The sequence below is a fragment of the Barbus barbus genome (assembly GCF_936440315.1).
Source record: "Barbus barbus genome assembly, chromosome: 45".
Classification (NCBI taxonomy): domain Eukaryota; kingdom Metazoa; phylum Chordata; class Actinopteri; order Cypriniformes; family Cyprinidae; genus Barbus; species Barbus barbus.
Window position 1 is genome coordinate 11,372,017 of NC_136723.1, and position 25,022 is coordinate 11,397,038.

A 25,022-nucleotide genomic window follows, 5' to 3' on the forward strand; every position below is an offset into this window, starting at 1 on the left:
TCATTTGTGTTCTGCACAAAAGGGTCTTATGGGTTTGGAGCGACATGAGGGTAAGTAATTAATGACAGAATTTACATTTTTGTGTGAAATATGTTCTAATGTGGTTATAATTGGTCATTGTTCTGTTTTATAAACATTTTCAATATTTTAAAGATTTATTATTTTGAAAAATGATGTTTATACAGTCTACTTTAAGTACTTTTGTTAATATTTATAGATCTGTGATTATGGTATCTTTCCTTAATTATCTGAAATGTCTGCTAGCAAATATTATGCTACCATAGCATATCTGTTTATAATGATGCTGAGCACGGAATGCCCTGAATGCTTTCATTCATATTTTGCTGTATATCCTATGTTTTTATTAATAATTTGAGTGTATTTTACTGTTCATATTTGTGTGTTTTTCAAAATAAATGAATACTGATTTCGAATCTGTATTCATCATTCACAGCTGTTGAAACTGCCTTTAAATTAGTTTGGGCATATGAGGACAAACCATAGATATACATACGTCTATGGGTTACAACGGTGTAATAAAATCGACTAGACGTCGCTTCATGCCATCTACTCATTAAACTGCGTTACTATTAAAGCGAGTTACTGAGAAAAAGAAAGAAAAAAAAGGCCATTGCGACACTATAAAGTGATGAAACTATGGCGCCATGTGCTTTTTATTTGGATATGTTTAACATTATATAATCAGCTCAGAATAGCCTGTTTGTTAATTTGACTATAAACACCAAAACCGGAAATGTAGCATTGTTCCAATATGATTCGGGCGAGACTTCCACGTTCAGGAAAAAGGTGGATAGCAGGGCTGGTACCTCTCACCCAACTATACCTGTTGTCATGCTCTCAGGCCACACGTCCTTTTTCTCACGCAGATAAAAGCACCCATATTTAAAACTTTAACAACAGGATTCTGGCGAAACAGATTTGGTAAAAGCTCCAGTGTGTCGAAAGTTTCTATTTACAATGTGTTTTTGTAGCATTGAGCAATGTAGCAAACCACAGGCATGTCTGTTGATTTCTTGAACACCTCTGATTGGACATTCCATTCAAGTTAGTCTGAATTCACTCACCTCTAAACACAGGTGGAGTGAGTGACAGCTTTTTAGTGATTATGGAAGCCCCTTTTGCTGGAATTCAAAGCCACATATAATCCATTCAGAATTTAAATAAAAGTTTTGCTAACAGGAACCACATGCAGCAAAGTTTCAGGACTGATATAGGCCTTTATCCTCAACCAAAACCCCCACCACCCATGATCCTGCCGTGGAAATTCTCACTCCAAGTTCAGATTCTAAATTGTTATTGGATGAACCGCATTCAAGTGACAAATGTGACCCAGTGTTTTGTATTATTGCGCTAAATTCACTTTCACACAGAACACATTTTTGAGTTTAAAAACATGAGAATGCAGGGTATTTTTTTTTGTTTTTTTTTAAATAAGTAAAAACAACGTATAAACTTATAACACAATGCTATACAATGATGCAATACAATGATGACTGAGCGAAAATAAACGTTCCTCAAGAACCCGATGCATTATATTTGATATTTTAACATGATTTTTCTGATAAAACCAATGTTTTTTAGTCCAGCAAGTGATCATTTTGAAATATTACTTACAATATAAAAGTATCTTTACTTTATAAAAATCAGCAACGATTTCACAGCAAAAAGACCCTACAGGGAGATGTTTTTAGAATGACGTTTTAGGCCTTTTACTTGTTAAAATAAAATAAAAAACAACAGAAAGCTTGTAGTACATTGTGTATAACAGGTTTTTCAGTAGGCAACAATAGCTCATTTGATTTTGTTAGCTTCCTTTATTTAATAATGTCACAGTTGAAGAACACAAAGCAGATGAAAATATCTCACATTTACCCGTGAGAGCGTGTCTTCTAACCCTATGGTACAGCCTCTAAAGAGCTCTAGAAATGGCTCAGAACATTACTGATATCTCAGTCTGTTATTATTAGTTAATAGTTCTAGAATATTACTGTGTTTGACTGCACAGTACATGCTGTGAATGGTGTTCACATCTGATTCAAACCATATGGACAGGTTGCCCAACTGGCTCCACATTCCTTCATATGAAGGTGCAGAAACAAAACCCCCGGAAGGCATGTCTCTGTTATCTGGTTGCCAAACATGATGCATTCCAGACTGTGCTGCACGGCCCTTAGTGGTAGTTATACAGAACCCAGGCCAATTTATTTAAAATCAACAATTTATTATATACTTCACTATATGAAATTTTCTTCAGGATCAGTAAATGTCTGACCTGTACAATTGATATTTCTCATTCTTTCGAAAGAATCCTGTTTAGTTAAATGACTAGGAACGTTCTCCAAGAAGACTATGGAAAACAAGGGATGATATGGGTGAAGCAAATCTTGAGCAAGAACACCACTGCTTTGAGAGGCTTCTGTTGTTAGGGCTCAAAGCATTACGCTTGCGAGATAAATTCTCCCCTCTTCCATGCTTCCACTCTCTGTGTACAACCAGATAACGTTACCATGGAAACATGCAGCATCCAACCAATCATCAATCAACACCCTCCCTCCAACCTGCTCCCCTCGTGATATGCAAACAATTATTACCTTCAGCAGCAAAAATAAGAGTATGTGAGGTGGGACGTTTCTATGTCCTCATCTCACTGTCTGCCGTTTTCAGTCCAAGGACAGGTCTATAAGAGTGATGTTTTCCATTGTGTGGGATTAATGCCGTGTGCAGTCAAATCCCACACACAAAAGCAGAGATGGGCATTGAAAAACCCAACACCCCACATCACTGACTCTGGGATTTAAACGCAGGTCAGAGGAAATGAATTTCCCTTACATAAACACAATTACATTACAGTCTAATGTGCTTTTGATGGCTTGAGCATGCCGTCTCTGAAATTACTACATATTCACAGTGCAATTATTCCACCCAGAATTGCCTTAATGAAAAATATACTGACATTCAGCAGTTAATCACTTGCTCTGTACTACATAAGTTATGGCTTGCTGGGGTCCGTGATTGGTTACAGATGCTCATCTATCAATAATTGATAGAATTGACTTCAAGACATTATGAATTTTCAGTTATTGCTATAGACATCAGTATCATTGCAACTAATTATTGAGCACCATTCATGTTATGATATTGACAGCTGCCTGAGAAATTAAATGGATATTAATTAAAGGTAGCTTGAAGTCCTTCATTGTGGGAGAGTAAAAACAATTAAAACATTTAAACATAGGTAAACTTATATTCATAGTGCCATAATGTGAGAAACAGCTGTGGTTATTCAGTCTCGTACATAATATATAATAACAGTATTGTCCTGAGAACCCAACTCAGCAACATTGGACAGGATGAAATGTAGAAGAAACCTTCAAATAAATATTCTAACATAACCACAACAATCTGCTGTTGAACATTGTCATCATTTTAAATATTCCAGATGCATATAACTTTCTTCCATGGTGCAGAAAAAACATATATACATATATATATATATATATATATATATATACAGTTGAAGTCAAAACTTTACATACACCTTTCAGAATTTGCAAAATGTTAATTATTTTACCAAAATAAGAGGTATCATACAAAATTCATGTTATTGTTTATTTAGTACTGACCTGAATAAGATATTTCACATAAAAGATATTTACATATAGTCCACAAGAGAAAATAATGGTTGAATTTATAAAAATGACTCCGTTCAAAAGTTTACATACACTTGATTCTTAATACGGTGTTGTTACCGGAACGATCCAAAGCTGTGTTTTTTTTTTTTGTTTGTTTAGTGATAGTTGTTCACGAGTCCCTTGTTTGTCCTGAACAGTTAAACTGCCTGCTGTTATTCAGAAAAATCCTTCAGGTCCCACAAATTCTTTGGTTTTCCAGCATTTTTGTGTATTTGAACCCTCTCCAACAATGACTATGATTTTGAGATTAATCTTTTCACACTGAGGGACTCATATGCAACTATTAAAGAAGGTTCAAACGCTCACTGATGCTCCAGAAGGAAAAGCCATGCATTAAGAGTTGGGGCGTGAAAACTTTTTGAATTTGAAGATCAAGGTAAATTTAACTTAATTTGTGTTCTGGAAAACATGTATTTTCTGTAGCTTCTGAAGGGCAGTACTAAATGAAAAAATATGATATTTAGGCAAAACAAAACAAATTTACTCATCTTCATTCTGTTCAGAAGTTTTCACGTCCCGGCTCTTAATGCATGGCTTTTCCTTCTGGAGCATCAGTGAGCATTTGAACCTTCTGTAATAGTTGCAAATGAGTCCCTCAGTTGTCCTCAGTGTGAAAAGATGGATCTCAAAATCATACAGTCATTGTTGGAAAGGGTTCAAATACTTTACTCAAATGGCCTCCACAGTCGTGGAGTAGGGGCAGTCGTGCCCTAATGGATAGAGTCGGACTTGTAACCCAAAGGTCACGGGTTCGAGTCTCAGGTCCGGTAGGGATTGTAGGTGGGGGGAGTGAATGACCAGCGCTCTCTCCACCTTCAATACCACGACTGAGGAGAGACCCTTGAACAAGGCAAAGCAAGTTGTAAATGAGTCCCTCAGTTGCAAATGAGTCCCCCCAAGGCACCGAACCCCCAACTGCTCCCCGGGCGCCGCAGCATTGGCTGCCCACTGCTCCGGGTGTGTGTTCACTGCTGTGTGTGTGCACTTGGATGGGTTAAATGCAGACCACAAATTCCAAGTCACCATACTTGGCCACATGTCACTTCACTTTCAGTCAACAAATCTCAATCCAATAGAGCACCTTTGGGATGTGGTGGAACGGGAGATTTGCATCATGGATGTGCAGCCGACAAATCTGCAGCAACTGCATGAAGCTATCATGTCAATATGGACCAAAATCTCTGAGGAATGTTTCCAACACCTTGTTGAATCTATGCCACGAAGAATTAAGGCAGTTCTGAAGGCAAGAGGGGCTCCAACCCGGTACTAGCAAGGTTTACCTAATAAAGTGGCCAGTGACTGTGTGTGTGTGTGTGTGTGTGTGTGTGTGTGTGTATGTGTATATATATATATATATATATATATATATATATATTTCTATAATGTAGACTGGGTGTATGGAGTTTACAAATTACAAAAAATAAATAAAGTGGTCCATACAACTTGAGCGAGTAAGGCAAAGCAAACGCACACCTACAGAGGTGCAGGTTGTAGGAAAAAATTAAGACCTAAGAGGGAACAACCGCACACTCACTTAAGCATAGACTATTTTTTTTAACCAATGTTTCGGCTAGTAGTCTTTTTCATACCTTGACGTTGGTTAATAAAATAGTCTATGCTTAAGTGAGTGTGCGGTTGTTCCCTCTTCATTAAGCCATACAACTTGAGCACCAAATCTTCCAAAGCAATGAAATACATTTGTAACAGAAAAAGGCTTAAATTTAAGCACCATTTGCTAAAAATCTTCATAGTTCTCAAATTTCATTTGTGCATCTGCTCATTTCAGAAAAAATAGTATGCGCTCAAAAAAGAAAGGCCAGTCAATTCTCAAGTGTGTAGCACAAAAAATGTAGTACCAGTCAAGTAACTGAAACTGCCCGCACACTATGAAAAATCATTTTTAATACACTTTTTCACATGCAATTTAAAAAAAAAAAAATATATATATATTTAAATAGTGTTTTGCAAGAAAATACTACTTGACATTTCTTTAATTATGAAATGTACTAGCAATTTCTGAGTCAAAATTGTTTCTACACCATTTTTTTTTTACAACCCTTTAGAGTTACTCTCGGTTATAGAACGCAAAGAAATTTTTACAACCCTAACAAATATATTACTCACTTGTTGATTTATTTAAACCCACATACGAGTCATTTAAAAGCCAACTATTTGACCCTCAATCTAATCAAAGCTAAGCAAAGCAATTTGTCAACCATTTCTACACTTTGACTTACCTGTCTTAAACCAGCACAATGGCTGATCTTGCAGTACAAATTTGTTATTTGCAATGACTCGGCTGACTGACTCAGGCAGCATGTTTAATGAAGCACCCTCAAGGGTACCACTCCACATGCACTGAGTTTTTCACGCGCACACAAACCACCATCGCTTCGGGTTCTGTTGTTCTTGGTCAGCGAAGCCGCCGGTGCTTTTGCAAGTCATTGATTAATTGCGGTCATTAGGTGGTGAGAGAATGGCCTCACCTGGAGTTAGAGGTGGAAATCAATGGGAGATTAAAATGAATCACTCTGAAAAGCGACAGTACCGCCAGTAGCCTGCGGAGAGCAGGATGAAGAAGAGGGGAATGAGTGAATATCTCAGAGGAAGTGTGTAGAATGATAGTGGTTTCATTTTTATTAAAAAATACATCACAAAAGCACACAAAAACAAAATGAGGATTTTACATGTGCAAACCAAACAAATAGGAACAAAAAAAAGTTAATGTAATATTAGTACAGTTTTTTAAGAAAACATCTACAGTTAATAATCATTGGTTGTCTCTTATTAGTAAGGAGAGTATCTATCTGTTTAAATGGCACTGTACAGAGAACTGGCCTAACCTCTACTGTAATGAAATACCAAATGGGCCCCATCCAAACAGAAAACAGATGATTTGGTTCCAGGAAGTCGATTCGCACAGCTAGCAGTAAAGATTTGCTGATCAAAGATCAGATTTCCATGTTTACACTGGCATTAGTCTCCGTGTTTAAACAAGCTGAACTGATCCTGTAACAGCAACTCTATTCTTACAGACTTAAAAAAAAAGTAATTTCAAGTGCGTGTGCTTTTGGGTAATGACAGCATATGCATAATAAATGTTAATAATACCTTATCCAGATGGTGTATGATTAGCCTGATCATGCTCTTGTCCTTCATCAAATTCACAGCCCGAGCGGCAGCATATTACAGCCGTAAAGACAAACTCAACCAATCGCACCAAACATTACAGCAAATATATTTACACATTCAACAGGAACCCTGGTCAAAAGACAAGGAGATTGTGAAAAGGCTGCTATTTGTGTACAACAGAATCACAGACAGACAGCATATAGTTGTCAGCATACACAATACCCTTCCATGAGACCAAATCCAGCATTTGAGAAAAAAAAAGTTCATTATATATCTATCAATATATTGAGTAATATTCGTAGCACAGAAACTGACAACAAATCAAGTCATGTTAAATTTTGCATTACAACTCATCCTTAATCAAAATATACTTTAAATGATTGTTCGTGTGTTATTTCCCTTACACTGCTGACATGGACCCACCAGCGCCACCGGTTCTTTACACCCAAAGTTTAAAAAGGCACAGAGTGAACATTATGGTGACCCTGCGGGATGAAATATACAGTAAACCAAACAATAAGAAAGACTGTTTCCTCAAGACTGGTGACCCTCACTGTGGTGAATAAGGTGACTTAATAGTGTTACGACTAATCCTAATCAATACACTATTCATAAAGATTACACAAAATCTATGGACAATCTTCGGTTTAATTGCCCTTCTTCAATTGGTTTAAATTGTGTCGTCAACAAATTCTTCAGTAGAATGTCCTTCATCTAATAAATCAATTATAAACTATTATGTCAAATTGATCAGCTTTAAAGCGGGATGAGTTGAGCCAGGCCAAATGCAGGTTTAGGATTAGTATTTCAGAGACATCTGTGATGCCTGGCTGGGGTAGAGGATTGGTGGTGACTGGTGCCGTTGGCCTTCAAACTTGCCAAAATCTGATTGCTCAGTGAACCATATTTTACCACCCAGCTTGAGCATCTTTTGAAATAAAACCTTTAATCTTATTTTGATGACTACCACTATGCTGCAGGTTTGGGGGAAGTGGACGTTTGGGTGTCACAAGCCAATCAAAGCATAAGCAAACAACCAATCAGAGACTTGAACACTAATCACTCTGACATGTACCAATGGGGGTTTGCAACTGCCAAATGGTCCATAAAAATCAAAGCAGGTTAACAGTATTAGCTCATTGCCAGATAAATCAATTTCACGTTCATATATACAAATCACATGTAAATAATTTTCACTCCAAACAAACGCTTTTTTTTTTTTAAAAACAATCTCATCCAGAAACCAAAACCAACCCACATATTAGACCTTTGAGTAAATCTTTACCAGCTTTTGTAGCATAAAGAGATAATAATTGTCATAGATAAATGGTTTAAAGTTGCCTGAAAATGTTTCAAACTGATAAAAAAAGCAAAAAGAATAACAAATAGCTTGGGAGTTTTCATCTAAAGCCAAGAACTATGGTTTGCTCTACATACATTTCATTTAGTTTAATGGATTTAATTTCATCTCTGGAGAACACTTAATAGGAAAATAATTCAAGTGCCTTATATTAGACAGGGCCTTCTATTTTTAAAAAGAAAAAAGAACATCATGCATTGCAATATTTACAAAACAGGAGCAGGTGAATCAATCACCTTTCTGCATCCTATTGAATAAAGTTTTTTGTTAATGTTTGTTGAAGTTCTGTGAGTCAAATTGTATTATCAGAGATGGTACAGCTGAGTTCAACTCTCTGCAGAAACCTTCATTTGCTCCTTCACAAATTCTGCTAGAACAATGAAAAGAATAGTGACAGTCTAAATTGTGTGGAGAATGATGCCAGTTCAGCTTTACACAATGGACCCATCCCTGTTCTGGGCAGGGACCATGACAGGGATGGCCCCCATGCGGCTGAGGTTGGGGCCAGCCATTCTGCTGGGTGGGGGAATAGGGGCATGACTAGGGGGCTTCTCATACTCTTCAGAAGGTATCTTGTCGTACTGGGGCTTGGTGTACTCGTGCAGGTTTGAGGGTGACATGGAGCCCAGAGAGGAGCGTTGGCTGCCCACGCTGGTGAAACTGCGTGCGGTGGAAACACGACTCTTTGGAGGGGGGACATCCTCTCTGTGGAAGGGAGGGAAAATAGTGTTCAATCAAAACCAGTGAGGGAGTCCATAAGACTTCTTTCTGCACTTACAAAAACAAGGTAGAAAGATTTTTACTGTAAACTGTAAATTGTCACAAAATGGTCAAATTACAACATTCACATAGGTAATTATACTGTACTATTTACTATTTTCCTTTTTGCTTGTTTGTTTTGCTTGTTGGTTAGACCACATAACTTTGTTGGTTGTACCATAAGACTGATTTGGCAGACTAAATTTTTGCAGTTTTGTTAATACACTAATGTTCAAAAGTTTGGGCTTGTTAAGATTTTTTTTAAATGTTTTTGAAAAGTCTCGTATGTTGACCAAGGTTGCATTTATTTGATCAAACATACAGTAAAAATTTTAATATTCTGAAATATTGCTGCAAATTATAATAACAGTTCTCAATTTCATCATTTTCAAATGTTTAAAATGTCAAATACTTCTTTCTTCTTTCTTTTTTTAAAAAGTAAAACGTTTTTCTTTTTTCTAACAATGTAGCAGTACTTAATTTAATGCATCCTTGCTGAATAACAGTGTTAATTTCTTTAAAAACAAATAAACTGCCCTGTTTATTAAAACAAAACTATGCCAAGCTAATAAATAAATAAAATAAAATAAATACAGCAACATATCTACGCAATTTTCAAACAAAAAAAACTAGTTAAATCTCACTGAAATACAACCATTTTTTGTTGAGTTTGAAAGCATTCTTCATTAGAAAGTCAAAACCCCTTCACTGTGTAGAGGTCAATTCAAACAAAACATCTCTCTCTGCCCCACAATCAAACTTTGACACAGGCAGGAATGGGTGCAATGAGGTTTGAATTACAGCTGAGTCCAGATTTATATGGTTTGTTTTGATGCTTTGCCACTCAGGCCTCATATTGTCTGAATAAGGCAATGGATTGATTTCCAGTGTAGCCCTTTGGGCCTGCTCTTCCCCCATCCTCCAAATTAACAAGTATTCAGCAGCAATAATCCATTACAGCACAGAACACAGCAAACAAGAGCGAGACAGCGGGGTCTCCTCTAAGAGAAGCTGTCTTATTTGGATAATCCTCTTTTGTCATGGCCTATGTGAGGCAGTGCATGGCTCCTAGACTGAGTGTCCAGCGCTGGGGTCCAAGGGGGGCCTAATACAGGGCCTGACCCACAGCCTAACCCTTCACAGAGAGGAATGTTATTTCAATAGGTCGGGGGAGCGAGAGAGGGAGGCACTTACAGAGCAGGAATCGACTGAACAAACAAACGCACAGAACTGATTACACCAGCCTTTTATTTGAAGACAAAAGAGGTAAGAGGGGAAAAGTGACGCCATCACTAGTCAGTTTCGCAGGCCATCAGCTTTGTTTGGTCATCAGTGAGCATAGGGCAAGCCTGTGATTGGATGAAGAGGCTGTGTGAATCATACAGACATAGGGACAGTGACATGTACCAAATGGCATCTGGGCCAAGAGCTCCCTTTCTCTTTCATTCTTGTTGCTTTCGTTATTGGGCTAAAGACCGTTGGCTCCAGACAACATGTCAGTTGGGAAAAGCAAGTGTTCTTATAATTCAGTGTGTTTCTGGGTGAATTACACTAACAGGTGTTTTTCTCAAGAGCTCCTTATTTATATGATTAATTGGGGTCTTCCTGGAAAAGGTTCACATAGACATGCCTAAGGATTATGGTCAAGTGTGTGTGTGTAGTACCTGATCTCATAGGCAATCTCCTTCTCGTACTTCTTCTTGTTACGAGCACGGCAGCAGCAGAAGAGAAGGAGGGCGAGAAGAATGAGAACCAGCAAAATGCAGATTACTACACCTGCGATGACGCCGGCTGTGTTAGGGGCTGCAAAGGGCCAGAGAGAAAGAGAATTTGAGATAAACAAGTTTAGAGTCTAAGATATTACCCATAAGCCCATTCACCACATCACTGTATTCAGACAATGAGGGAAAGACAAAGATGACTTCAGACTTTGTTATTTTTGCTATTTTAGATTTCAGACAAAATTCAGACTTTGCTATTTTAATGTTAAAAGAGGAATAGGCAGGCTTATAAAGACTCACGTTGTGTGATGTTGACCTGCACTGAACACTCTTCTGTTCCAACACGATTTTTAGCAATGCATTTGTATGTTCCAGAAGCTGCCTCAGTAGCGTTCCTCAGACTCATGGTGCCCCCGACTGGATCTGTGCACAGCAGCAGACAGATTCTTCATTTTAACTGAGGCATCTGACAGTTATGACAGTTTATCAAAATTGTAAAAAAAATAATAAAATAATGAAATTTCAAGGTACGAGTCAAAGGAACTTACCCAGCACTGCCAGGGGCGGCAGCAGTTTATTGCCAGTGGTTCTTTCCCAAATGTACTGCAGTGGTTGTGTGCCCTCCACAGAGCTACACCTCAACACCATATCTTTCCCTGCAAGAGTCTGGCCCTCTGCATAACATCTGGGTTTAGAGGGGCGCACTGTGGGAGAGGAAACAGGAAGATGAGATCATTAGAAAAAAGTAAAAACTAATAAAAGGACCAGCGGTTGCATGTATAAATGCTAGATTTGAGCTATTCCAATTTACATATGTATCAGTCAGCAATATAAATCGTTCAAATCACATGGTGAATTGTCTGTGAATAACATTTGAATAATATTTTTTAATCAGTAGTAGTAACAGTAGTATTAAGAACTAAAAGTATTTGTTAACAACAACAAAAATTGAATGCATAAAAGATAACACTCAAAGGCATAAAACTAATTTAAGGTTACAAGATATCATGCTAAAGATTTCTAAACATCTGTACAAAGTGTATTGTCTTGTGCATATAACACTATGCAGTACATATGAGTATAGCAAAGTTTCATGCATGATACCATAAGTGTAGGCAATTATCTCGAGGAGAAAAATATCATCATTCCACTCTGACCAGCTAAAAGCTCAAATATCATCTCCCGTCTCGCATATGGTGCATCATGGACATAAAGGACGAGTCCCTGAGGCCTTTCTTTCACACTCCACCCATATTCATTCTCACTGCATCATAACTAATCACAGCAGAGGAAGCCATGATCAAGGTAATGGATACAGCTGTGGGTGTCAACATTCTTTGAGATAAAAGAGCGAACAAAAGATGAAGAAGAGGGTGGTTATTGTAAAACAGACAGCATGTGTTTTCTAAAGAGATAAGCATTAACAACAGCAGGGAAAGTAGGTGAAATCTATGTATATAAGGAAGGGAGGGAGGAATAAAGATGTGGAAAGAAAGTGAGAGATTGGATGGGGGAGGGTGGAGAACATAGGGAGCTCTGTGTAGAAACCAAAGCCTGCACAAACAGACCTCCTCCTTGCTTGGCAGGAGATGACATGAGAATTCAAAGACAAACAAAACTTCAAATTAAAACCAGGAGAAGACAGATACAGAGCCCCATGTAAGGAGGGCAAAGGGACAGAACAAGAGGGAGATAGAGTCCACACAAATAAAAAGATAGAGGGCAAGACAGACAGAAGAATGTCAATAGTTGCTCTCTGTGATTCCTCCCAACCTTGGGCAGGGTGTTGGCATTTGAGTCTCCATCGTTTGATAATAGAAGCTGTAAAAACAGATCTCTGGGGCTGATGGGACAGAGGCTTAGAGACCTGAGGATTAACAGCAGACAGGACTGAACAGCAATTTAATAGGATGAGGGGTCAGAGCACAGCAGCTTCCTCTGACGGAGAAATTAAATGTGTGGTGATGGACAGGTGGGCGGGAGAAATCAAGGTGTAGACTGAATAATGCACATGCTTAAACCAATCTCCACACACACACAATCTATACCAGTTACTTTGAGAAAAACAGTTTGTTATTATTATTAGACATTTTCTATAAGATTAAGTTGTTTTAGAGCTTAGCAGTGTGACCAAGGCAAGCATGTCGGTATTCTGAGGTGATCACACTTGACTGGTCATAAAGGCGAGAAGAAAAACAAGAACGAAAAAGTCAAACTGCCCGATGCAACTACAGACGCATAAAGGCGTGAAAAGAAAAAGGTCAAGCAGTTTTATTTTCTGCTGTCTGGGAAAAGATGAATTTACATTTTCCACCTTGAACGCTAGATAGTTCACCCCAAGTTAACAATCTTGAAGAAGCATGTCATTTTCAAGTACTGACGGCATCAACAAAATGTTGTAGACCGCTTCATTCAGTCTGTGAAATAAGTTATGATGAGACATGTTTAATTTAACATTTTAAAACATTCCAATGTTTAAAAAATTGACTGTAAAAATTACTGGGACAATGAACGTACAGCCTAATGAACTTGCTATTTTGAAAAACATCCACTTATTGTTTGCAATAGAAGTTCAAGAAAAGGTAAGAATCCCAGGACAGTGGGGCTGTTAAATGAAGATCAGTCTTTGTGAAGTGAACAGCAAGTGTTAGCAAAGTGTCATTTCAAAAATAATTTTGAAATGAAGCTAAAATAAAACAAATATTAGATGAAAATTTAAATGTAAAAAATAGAAATGTTGCATTGGCATCTAATTAATTTAAAATAATTTCTAACAAGTATAGAAACTAAAATAATGACAAACTGAATTAAATATAAAAATAAAATAGAAATATTTAAAAATATATATATAAAAATGACAAAAGCACAACATTAATAAAAATATATATATTTTAAATATAATAAAATAAACTGAAAAATATTAAAAACTATATATAAATAGAGTTTATAAATAGTACTAAAATAATAGAGCAGATGTCTGCATGCCCTTTAAACTGTATGCCTAAATTGTACCTAAATCTATTTGAAGTTGTCTGGTGGGGAACAAATTTGAAGATAAAGAGCTGAAAGTTGCTTGTGCCTACCAAAAGCACTGTTTCTCTCCATTTCTGCATCACTAGAGCAGAGCCGTGTCTCTCTGGGTGGCAATGTAGCACATATCCAGCCCCTTCAAGTGAATGCCCTTGGACTGCTATCTCTGATGGAGACACGTTTAGTAAGGAACACACGCACGCAGCCAGACAGCATCTGCTCTGAATGCAGGTACAGAGTCCCCGTGGTCATCAGCGATAGGATGAGGGTGGACAATGAAGGGAACAGGCGAAGAGAGAACAGCTGCATTCATCAACTGCTGAGAGCACAACCAATCTGTGTCCTTCCATCTGTCTTACTGTGGTCCACCTCCAATCACCAGGTCGGCTCTTGCCAAACAGTCCTTCACTTTAATAAATTAGTGGACTTTAAGTCCAATAAAGTTTTTTGCCTAACCAATCACTGGTTCATGAACTGACACTGATCAATCAATCAACCAACCACTTCACTTTCACTACTTTGTCTTTGGTCAATACCATTGAAATTTACAAATTCTGAATACCATAGCAAAAACTAAATGCAATTGAACACTCCATTAAATAAGGTAAATAATATGATTAAATAATATATCAAATACATGTTCAAAAGTTTGGGTTCTTGTGCTCACCAAGGCTGCATTTATTTGATCAAAAATACAGTAAAACAGTAATACTGTTTAAAACGATCACAATTTAAAAGAACCTCAGAAATCACTAATATGCTGATTTGATATTATCAATGTTCTGCTGATTAATATTTGTGTGGAAACTCCATTATTATTAAACTTATGAATTATTATTTTTTTAATTGCACAATAATTTTGACAATCCTAATCATAATAAATCAAATAATCTTTTTGGCTACATTGAAAAATATCAGCACACCACACAGATCACTTGGTGGATGGTCTATTTAATACTGGATTTCACCTCTATTTAAACCTTTTTCCTGTTCCCTCTCTCTTCTTTTTCCTGTTCCTTTTTGTTAATCTTACAGCTATTGCTATTCATGCATCTGCAATGCAAATACACATCTCGGTTGTGTGGTTATTGAGTTTCGGGAGTCGACGTCACGGTCATCATAATGTTTGGGGAGTTGCTTCTGATGGCCTTGTTTGGTGTGCATGTTTGCCTAGGGCGTTTCTGTGTTGGTGCTAGTCAACACAAGGAACAGGTGATATTTCACACATGAAGCAGCACTGATGTCACACTAGCTGTTGACATCGATCAATGCAGACCTTGAAAGTCATGTCAGAGGGCCTGTCAAATCAAACTTTATTGTGCATTTATGGTGCAGATCAATACATTGTCACTCAGGACTTTCCCTTAAGTTTTATAGCTCACCTTCCAGAAAAAAAGAAAATAAGAATGGAGTGCGTTTCTCAAAACAACTCCAAATAAGACAAGCATCTTTGTATAGACAGAGTTGGAGATTGGTTGTCGAGATAAGCTTGTAAATGCCACTTTCGGCTAAATATTTTTCCACTCACCCATGACGGTTAGGAGGAACTTCCTGCTGCTGATACCAGGAACCTTCTTCACCTTGCACTGATAGGTTCCTGTGTCTGTGGCTTTCAGACCCATGATGTTCATGGAGGCATCACCGTTTTTAGGGTCAGGGGAGTTGAAGTGGACTCTTCCTTTAAGAGTTTCATAGTAGTGTTCAAAGGCCCTGTCGCCCGAGTACACAATCACCTGTGGGAAGGAACGAGAGATGACAAAAACAAGACAATCATGTTTTAGTAAGCAAAACTCATGTAATGGTGAAATTTTACTCGACATTTAAATTTAACAACTGTTGGTGGGAAAAAGTGCAGTATAGGTATCAGTGAACGGTCAAACTAATGATCACATTCAGACTAAAACTTCATTTTTCTGCTTTTGTAAGTCAGTTGGACAAAGACAAATATAGTGCACCCTCTTATCTTAAAAAAACGTCCTTCAGCACAAGTTAATTATTTGCCCTTTCAATGCTACAACCTAAACAAAGTATTCTTGTTAGGCTACGTCAACACCTTCTGTCACCAGAAGGTATATTTTAAATGAGGTTGAAATGAGCATCAATACATGCTTCTCTCTCAAAATGCTACATTTTAAGGGACAGTACAGGTCTGTTCTGGCTAAAAGACAGACACACGCGCTTAGTACAAACACAGATAAAGACATGCACAGACTCTTGTCACCCATGGAGGGAAAATATGGGATCCATTCAACAGACCCCATCCCCACCACTTCATTTCCATGACGACGGCCTCCCGTGGCACCATGCTTCATGCGCAGCAGTCCTGAGAACGCACCTCAGGGCAATGGAGCAAGAGCTTGGAGACGCTTAGAATTCTAATGAATGTATCAGACAATATTCAGGACACTGGAGAAGGAAAGAAAGAAAAAAAAAAGAAGGGGAAAAAGCAAGACCTCTCCCTCATTCTTACTCTCACATCCAAACATCTGCAGAATTCTAAGAGCATCTTGTCCAAATTACCACTTAGTAAGCAGGCCTAATCCATGCCACCTGGAGTCTGCCAATAGGATTTTAAGGAAATAACCAACAATATCTATATAATCACTCCATGACATGTCCAAACATAAAAACTACAAAATAATAAAAAAGGGATAAGGACAACTGCCTGAAGCAACATACAGGCACTATAACATACTTCAATTCAAAAAAGTCAAAAAGTCTGCTCAAGGCAGAGAACAAAAAGATACAACAACTTATGGACAGAACTAAATGCCCTACATTTTTTTTTTTTCAATCTAATTATCGTTTCATCATGACTTTGACCCCCTCCATAGTGAAGACTAACTATTGTTAGTGGGCAGTTTCACCGCCATCTAAAAGTCATGGACACAGTGTGACTTGTTAAAATCAAAGTGTGCATATGTTTACTTGTGCATCTTGTTTACACTTGAGTGTGTATGCGTATGCCTGTAGGTATATGCACTTCCTCCAGGGCCACACCAGGCTTGTTTGAAATGCAAAGCAGCACTGAGTCACCTGTGTTAGAGATCAGTCTGCTTTACAGCCCAGGCAGTTTCTGTAGGCCTGCCTGTCTACATCAGTGTCTAAACTCACTGCACAACCACAGATGCTGCTCTGACCCACAGTATCTGCTACTGAAAACTAGAGCATGCCAACTACCACAGCCTTTACATTGCCAATCATACAGTACTAAAAAGTACTTTATTTAACTTCTTTAAATGCACATTCCTGGTCCAAAGAAAATTTGTTTGTAATCTGTATTTACAAATGTAGTGTGACTTGCCATTTCCCTGAAATATCTTTAAATGTTTATGTATAGACACAAGTTAGTTAAAATGTTATTTAGCCATTACTTTAGCAAACTCACATTATGCAACTTTATTTTTTTTACAATTCCAGAAGGATAAAACAAGATCTTCTACCTTTTATATTATATATTACTGTTTTTTTTTTAAAAGAATTTAATACTTTTTTCCAACAAGGATTTATTAAATTGATCAAAAGTAAAGTCATTTATCATCTTACAAAATATTTCCATTTCAAACTAAATGCTGTACTTTTTAATCTTTTTTTTAACAGTGTTGGTATACATTACGCCACAGGAATAAATAACAACTTAAAATATATTCAAACAGAAAAGTTTATTTTAAAATCGTATTTCATAATATGAGCCATTTGTGAGCATCAGAGACATTTCCAAAGAAAATAAAAACTTACCCTCAACTTGTGAATGGCAGTGAATATCATTTTAATTAATAGCGAATGGCAATTCATGTTGAATTAAACTATTCAAATGAATTAGATACCTTCTCTCTGACTCGTATATACAGATATCAAGACAGCAACCGGGGTCAATCTTATCTCCTTTTTTTATGTAAAAAAGCAATGATAAAATCACTGCATATTTACTTCTATTTTATAAATAATACTTTTGTTTTGCGTTTCCCATTGTCACTCACAGACTCAATCACAGTGGGGCTATTGTACAATTGCAGGTGCTGAGTATAAGAGATTATGGAACCACAATGCATGTACAGTGAGTGTCACCCCCAATTCCCATCCATTCTTCAATATAATGCTAACACTAATGACCAATGCAGTTTTGTATGGAAATCGTCAACTTGTCAACAGCGTCCCACAAACAAGAGAATCATTCACGCTTCACTGTGTCCCAAAGACCTTCACAATGAATACAATCATCGGAAATTAGGTTCTACATTCAAGGTTGAATCATTGTTTCAGTTCTTGCAATCAAAAAATAGGAACTGTTGTTGAATACAGGAGAAAATGTATTTTCCTTCAAAAGGCAGCCTTGTGTGTTTGTGTACAGTGTCACGCCCTCTTCTTTTATCTTGGATCAAAAGTGAGAGATGAAAAAGAAGGGATGTGTCTAAGATAGACCAAACATTGACAAAGTCAGTTGGTCTTTGTTTATAACACCTCTTTCATTTTTTTCTCTCATTTAGTAGCTTTTCAAGAACAATGATTGAAGGAAGAGCCAAAAATCCTGTAAAAACAGAAAGATTGTGATATTACAACTTTATATAACGGTTTTCTCTTAATATACTAAATGGGTGCCCAGGAAATAATTATTGTTATTATCAATTTTGAAAACAGTAGTCCTGCTTAATATTTTTGTGGAAACCATCATGATGCATTTTATTTCAGGACTATTTGATGAATAGAATATTTATGGATTTAAATACAAATAATTTGTAACATTATAAATGTCTTTGTCACTTCAGGGCAAAGCATCCCATAGCCTATATATAAACTTTTCAATGATCAGAACTGGATTATACAGGAAAGATAAAATATATATTAAAAATACTATGCAGGCCATGTTTGTCATTCCAAAACAAATGTAACTATGTAGCTAAATACTGTAAAAATAGTATAGTATAATGCTGTGAAAAAGCATTCCAAAGAACCGGGGCACAATACATGTTAGGTATTTCTCCCAAAACACATACACAAAAACTGAAGTAGCCTGTGTCCAACCTTCAACTTCTTATAAACCATTAAAAACAATGAAGTGGGTCAAAGACAAATTTCAAGTCCTGGGGCAAAGCCTGGCAGAACAGAGGGGGAAGAGTGCAGGTCTATACCCATGAGGACGACCCAGCAAACAGCAAACTGAGGGGTACAGAAATGTGAGGAGGAAGGGAGAACGATAAAAATAGAATGAAAAATTAGGTGTAGAACGACAGAAGAAATGAAGGAGCTTTGAGAAGAAAAAAGATGGAGTAGAGCGAGAGCATATGTGAGCGAGAGAGATAGGAAGAAAGGTGCAAGGATACCAAAGGGAGATCGACCATTGAGGGCTCCTGACCCAATTCTGTCCCCAGCTAAATGTATAATCTCTGGAGAGAAAGAGTATGAGGTAATCTCTGCATGAGGGGTTGCAGCAGACAAGCACACATATATATCTGGCTGCTTACTCTACCTGCAAGTCCAGTGTTGGGGCAAAAATCAGTGACAAACAGTTTAATTACGGTCCGTATTACAGAGATAGCATCTGTGCGGATGCAGGGAAAAAAGCAGTGCCTCTGCAGACCACAGTTCATAGAGAATTGCAAGCGTTTGGACACATACACACAAAACATCAATACATAGCCAAAACCAATAAAATTCAAATGCACATTCATGTGAGTAAAATAGGAATGTTCAATTTAACCGGTTAACCGACCGATAAGAATTTTGACCGATTAATAATCTTTTTTTCAGTAATTTATCAAAATATTTTAAAAGGTTTGCTGCATGTTTAAAATAAGCTACGCGTATATATATATATATATAAAAAAAGTTTTTTTAGAGAGCGAGAGAGAGAGAGAGAGAGAGAGAGAGAAAAAAACAAAACAAGTCGCCTATAAATCGCATTTTATTATTACATTCAGAAATAAGCCGACACACATTACAAACATTATAAATGAACACTGTGACCATATATTTTAGTTCCCCTCACTCCACAACAAATCCTTTCAAATAACAGTAGGCTATTTAGAAAAGTACAAGAATTAAAAATGTAAGAAGATATAGCTATAAACGACAAACCAAAACGAATTCATTTAGGCTAAAACGAAACTGAAACCAATGTTGGGTCTCTCGTTCGACACAAAATCAAATGTTTCCGTATTCGCGATGTATTTGAATGCCAAAATATTATTTACCTTTTATGTAGGCCTACTTCAATCGCGTTCCAATATCCACGTAAAAAAAAATGTTTTGCATAACTTCACGGCGGTACGGTGATAACGCTTAACGGCATAGACTTTACTACATATTTAAACGGAGCAGTGTGTTTTTTTCCATATGTTTGACTGATTGTTTTTATTATGATAGTGAACAGGCTGCATTCTTAACTGTGTGCACGCATACGGCGCTGGTGCCGTATCCCTAGCAGGGGTAGACAATAAGGGACATTTGCCACTGGCCCTCCGGGCCAGTGTCTTTTGAAGTTCACTGGCCCAGGTCAACGCGTCGGGTATTGATCCCAATAATCACGAAAAAGAACAGTTTGCTTGAACAACATGAATAACATTTTTTTTTTTTAAGGTAGGTTTAGTGCAAAGTGCAGCAAAACTGTGCAAAAACATGAAACAAGTGCAAATAAACCTATTGCATAGGATTCATTCTCCGTAGTCACACAGCAATTCATTATATTATGTTCATACCATAGGTTTCATACACGTTAACTTTTCTCTAACTTACTTGTCTGCATATGTGGGCATTGATCTGCAGAGGTCACAGTAAACCTCTTTTTTTTTTCTTGATCGTAGCCCAGCTAGGGGTGGGCGATATGGGAAAAATATCATATCACGATTTTTTTTTTTTTTGAAATATCACGATTCACGATTTTATCACGATTCTTTGTCATGTTGGTTTTACAAGTTGTCTGAGCATTACTTACTTACTTTACTTTACTTTACTTTTGTCATTTAGCAGACGCTTTTGTCCAAAGCGACTTACAAATAAGAAAAAGTAACTAAAACTAAAAAGTTACAACTCTATAAATACTATCTACCCACATATTTAAGAAAATAAAGAAATTAAATAAAATTAACACATGCATATAACAACAACATTTCAATAATAAACATATCAATGAAAAAATTAAATAAAAAGCTACTACTATCCCTTGAGTCGCACGGTAGAGTCGATGGTCTTTACACTCTTTACTTTTTTACAGCCAAACTAGAAAGACAAAGCCTTTCAAGGTAACAAAAAAAAAAAAAAGACATGGCAGATATTTAGGCCAAAGTGGGCGAAGATAAAAATCTTTGTCATCATTCTCTTTTTCTTATTAAAAAATAAGAACAAAGATACACATTACAAATACACATAATATACAAATAAAACAAACAGTGCTTTATTTTCAGGTACAATAGGTGTATTTAGCAGAGCATTCAATGAAATTGAATGAACAAATATAAAAATAAAACACTATATAGACTGATTCCTAAAGCAACTGTATTAAAGTTTTTCAGTCAAGAATAGTGAGTGATTTTTCTCTTTGCGTTTTGTTAACGTTAAATTAATAGTTCCCCCAAAAACTAAATATTCTGTCATCTGTCTGTCAATTCTGTCATGATGTTTTATTTTTATACCATAATTTTCTCAAAAGTTGTTTTAAACCTGAACGAGTTTCTTTCTTCTGCTGAACATAAATGCTATTTTGAAGAAGGTGGAAAACCAAACAGTTGCTGGTCCACAGTGACTTCCATAGGATTTTTCTTTCCTACTATCAAAGTCAATGTGGACCAGCAACTGTTTGGTTACCCTCATTCTTCAAAATATCTTCTTTTGTGTTCAGCACAAGAAATTAATAGAGGTTTGGGACAACATGTGAGTGAGTAAATAATGACAGAAATTAAATTTTAGGGTGAACTATCCCTTTAATGACAGTCGACAGCATGTTTAGTGTCCTGTCTCTTTAAGAGCTGCACGCATCTAATATACAGGCACGCATCTGTTTCTCTCTTAACTATTTACTTTCATTTTAGAGATAACCAACTGAGTCTGTATATAAACCTTGTGTGTTTTGACAGTATTAGCGCAAAAGATAAGTTAGTTGAGTAATCAGGCGCTGTTAGACAGGCTTTTTAGTGCGCATGCTTCAGGTGTATGAGAACAAGCGCACGTCAGACCAGCGCGCGAATTAAACATTTAACCAGCAAGGCTTGTGTGCAAATAATGTACTTTTGCGATCGCGAATAAGTGCAGTGTCCTGTCAGAGTAACTCTACTGCTGTATGTCGTGTTGTACAGTACATAGAGACGGAGGCACCAGAACTGTATTTGATATAATGTGTGCTGTAGCACGATACTACGATATTTCTTCAAAAGCAGATCGTGGAGACATTTTTATCGTCCACGATCAAAAATCGTCATATTGCACACCCCTAAGCCCAGCCAATTCCAGCGGTCTCGCCACTGGGGCTGAAACTTTCTCTGCCTTTTCTTTTCGTATTCCCTTTCCCTCAATTCCTCTGGTGATTTTCTCTTCCTTGCCTTCTCTTTTTTACCCGGCGTTTGGCCGGGTGATGGGGGTTTCAGAAACATGTAGCCTAGCTTAATAGTAGCTATAGGTAGGTGCTGAGCAGCAGTGTGCAGTTTGCTCGCGTAACCGCGGGAGCGAACAAGGCGGTGCAGACGTCACGGAGCGCATAAACCGCTGCATCTGTAACTGTCGGGATCACGTAACGTGTTAGCGGTGGTTACCGAGACTATTTAACAGAAATCAAAACACAGAACCACAGGTAATTAATGTGAAATTAGACTTTTTTTTAATCGAGGCATTATTTTTACTGGCCCCACCGGGCTAGTGGTTGGAGCGATCTGGTGGCCCTGACGGTTTTAAAAGCACGTCCGGGCCACCGGGCCAATTATATTGTCGACCCCAGCCTAGAGTAAAACTAGAACCTTAATGTAAAGCCACACACATTTCCATCATGGGAGCAACTTTACAGAGCACTAAAACAACACGACACGTTCATAAAACACGGTGAGCTGCATTTCCCTCTGACAGATGTGGAGCTCACAAACCAGCACCTGCTTGCTGCTGATCAAAGCAGGTAAAATGTACAATGAAAGGTCAACCTTCAAGGACAATAACACGCAAATACCTCCAATACATGAGTTCTAAACAGGTTTTAAGTGGGATGCTCACTAAATATTGCAGTTTAATCATTTGGGATTCGAAGTTTGGTTTTCTGATAAAAACTGCAACCCCTTTAGTGGGCGAAAATCGTTTGATTATATATTAATATGACTAGAAAATAATAATAATAATAAATATAATTAAATATAAATAAATTAAATATTATGATTTTATATTTCAGTGTAACATAGGGCTGTGCAAATAATCAAATGCGATGATCATGCGCATCTCGTAAGTAAAGCCGGTTCTGTGATAGTAGTAAATCTCCATCACCTGCTTTCAGATGGAGCGGCATTTAAATCAATTAAGATTTTATTTTGATGGAAGAACACAGGGAACCCCTTAAAGCTTTTCTTTTGTTGACAACAGCCAGTTTATAAGCGCTTCTAATTACAAGTTTGAGAATATGATGTTGCATTCCCAATTGCATGTTTTTTAGTGACCCAAACTCATAGATGCAAAGATTTCCTTCAAACCTCTGACACTGAAACCACTAAATTGTGAGCTGCTTGTGTGTGAACATCAAATTAAAAATCATATAGCTTCTGATTGGTTAGATTCTGATGTTGTTTAAAACTCTAGCTAGAACACTGTGTACAAGTGTGGTTGCTGATGACTGTGCAGTAGGAATGTTACTGTGCTGCTTCGCACAACAGAGGCAGTCAAACTAGTTCTGAGAGCTTGAGTTTTTGCTGAAAACAAGAACTTGTGACAGGAAGAGAGGCAATGAAGCACAAGGGACAAAGTCAAACTAAACCTCCCAGAGGCTTTGGAATAATGCAGACATCAAATATATTTTCCCCATGCACATAAAGAGACAGTCTCTCTCACACAGACACTAACCGTATCTCATAACCTGATACACAATCACATTGTCTACTCACCACTTTCTCTTCTTTCTGGTTGTCAGAGGGCTGCAGGCTCCACTCAATGTCCAGAGGCCCAGAATCCTCAGCCGCGAGAGTAAACTGACATTCCAGCTTCACAGTCTCTCCACTGGCTTTCTCAATGGATGTGGGGCCAGTGGAAGTGATCTGTAGTCCACAGGCTGGGCCTGAGAAGAGCAGAAAAGAGAATGCTTTCAAACAGTAATGAACATGCCGCATGTGTCATAAACGAATAATTTGCACAATCAGCTTCTTTAGTAAATGTGTGGACGGATGCCATTTTCACATCATTGCATGGTTTGGATCTGATACCACTTTAGGGGTTATAGCTCAAAGCCTGTGCAATGCAGCATCCTTGAGACAATGACTGAATTCTGTGGTCTAAGAAGATATGCATGGTGCATGACCTCATTAGAGCTGAAGATAAATATATTCAAGATCATCTATTCTTGGAATGAACATCATTTAGTAAATGACTACTAACAGAGCAGACAACAGTAGGGATCTGTACAGCAGAGCTCAAGAATAAGCATAGACATTAGATAGATCTCAAAAAAGCTACAGTTGATTGTCTACAGGAACACTATAATTTCCTAACAGAATCCAGACAGGCCGAAGTACAGGTTTTAAGCTCTTCTTGATTGATGATATATAGTAAAGAAATGGCTTTTACTGGTCAGGAACAACCAGCATTATGCATGTGCAATATTGCAAGTGAATAAATGGGAGACAAAGTCAAATAAATACTATTAAATAAGTAATTAAAAAGTAAGTAACAAAAATAACTAAAAAGTACAAAAAAATTAATGTGCTGCGTTTTGACAAATTTCACAACTTGATTCTATTCGGACTCACAAGCTTTAATATAGTTTCAGTTCGATATCGATTATATATATCAGGTACAGTTACTACAGTACATGCCAAATTTTCTCAAGGAAAATAAAATCTCTAAACTAATGCTAAAATGTACATGGGAGTCAGTTGGTACTACATACAGAAGGTTAAAATTAACTGATTTTTATACTAACACTTAAACACCCTGATTGAGTGATTACATGAGTCAGGATACAGATTTGGGTAAACTACTCTTTCTTTTAACATACCTTTGGATGCTTATTTATGTTTACTTCCTGCTAAAACTGGTATTAAACCAGAGGAAACTATCAGAAGCTGCCGCTTCTCTTGAACTGAGGTGCTACAGCAATCTATCTACCCACATTAAACAACACCAAAACAGCAT

General features: G+C 37.3%; 1 protein-coding gene across 1 annotated transcript in view; it reads right to left on the reverse strand.

Annotated features, from left to right (window-relative positions):
- Positions 1-6,323: 6,323 nt before the first annotated feature.
- Positions 6,324-25,022, reverse strand: part of LOC306864311 (coxsackievirus and adenovirus receptor homolog) — a 48,853-nt gene continuing 30,154 nt past the window's right edge. The window contains exons 2-7 of the mRNA XM_079408257.1: positions 23,780-23,949; positions 15,244-15,448; positions 11,234-11,389; positions 10,986-11,108; positions 10,629-10,767; positions 6,324-8,910 (exon numbers count right to left, since the gene is read on the reverse strand). Coding sequence (XP_079264383.1) covers positions 8,637-8,910; positions 10,629-10,767; positions 10,986-11,108; positions 11,234-11,389; positions 15,244-15,448; positions 23,780-23,949 — 1,067 coding nt within the window. The 3' untranslated portion in view covers positions 6,324-8,636. The remainder of the gene's footprint in view (positions 8,911-10,628; positions 10,768-10,985; positions 11,109-11,233; positions 11,390-15,243; positions 15,449-23,779; positions 23,950-25,022) is intronic.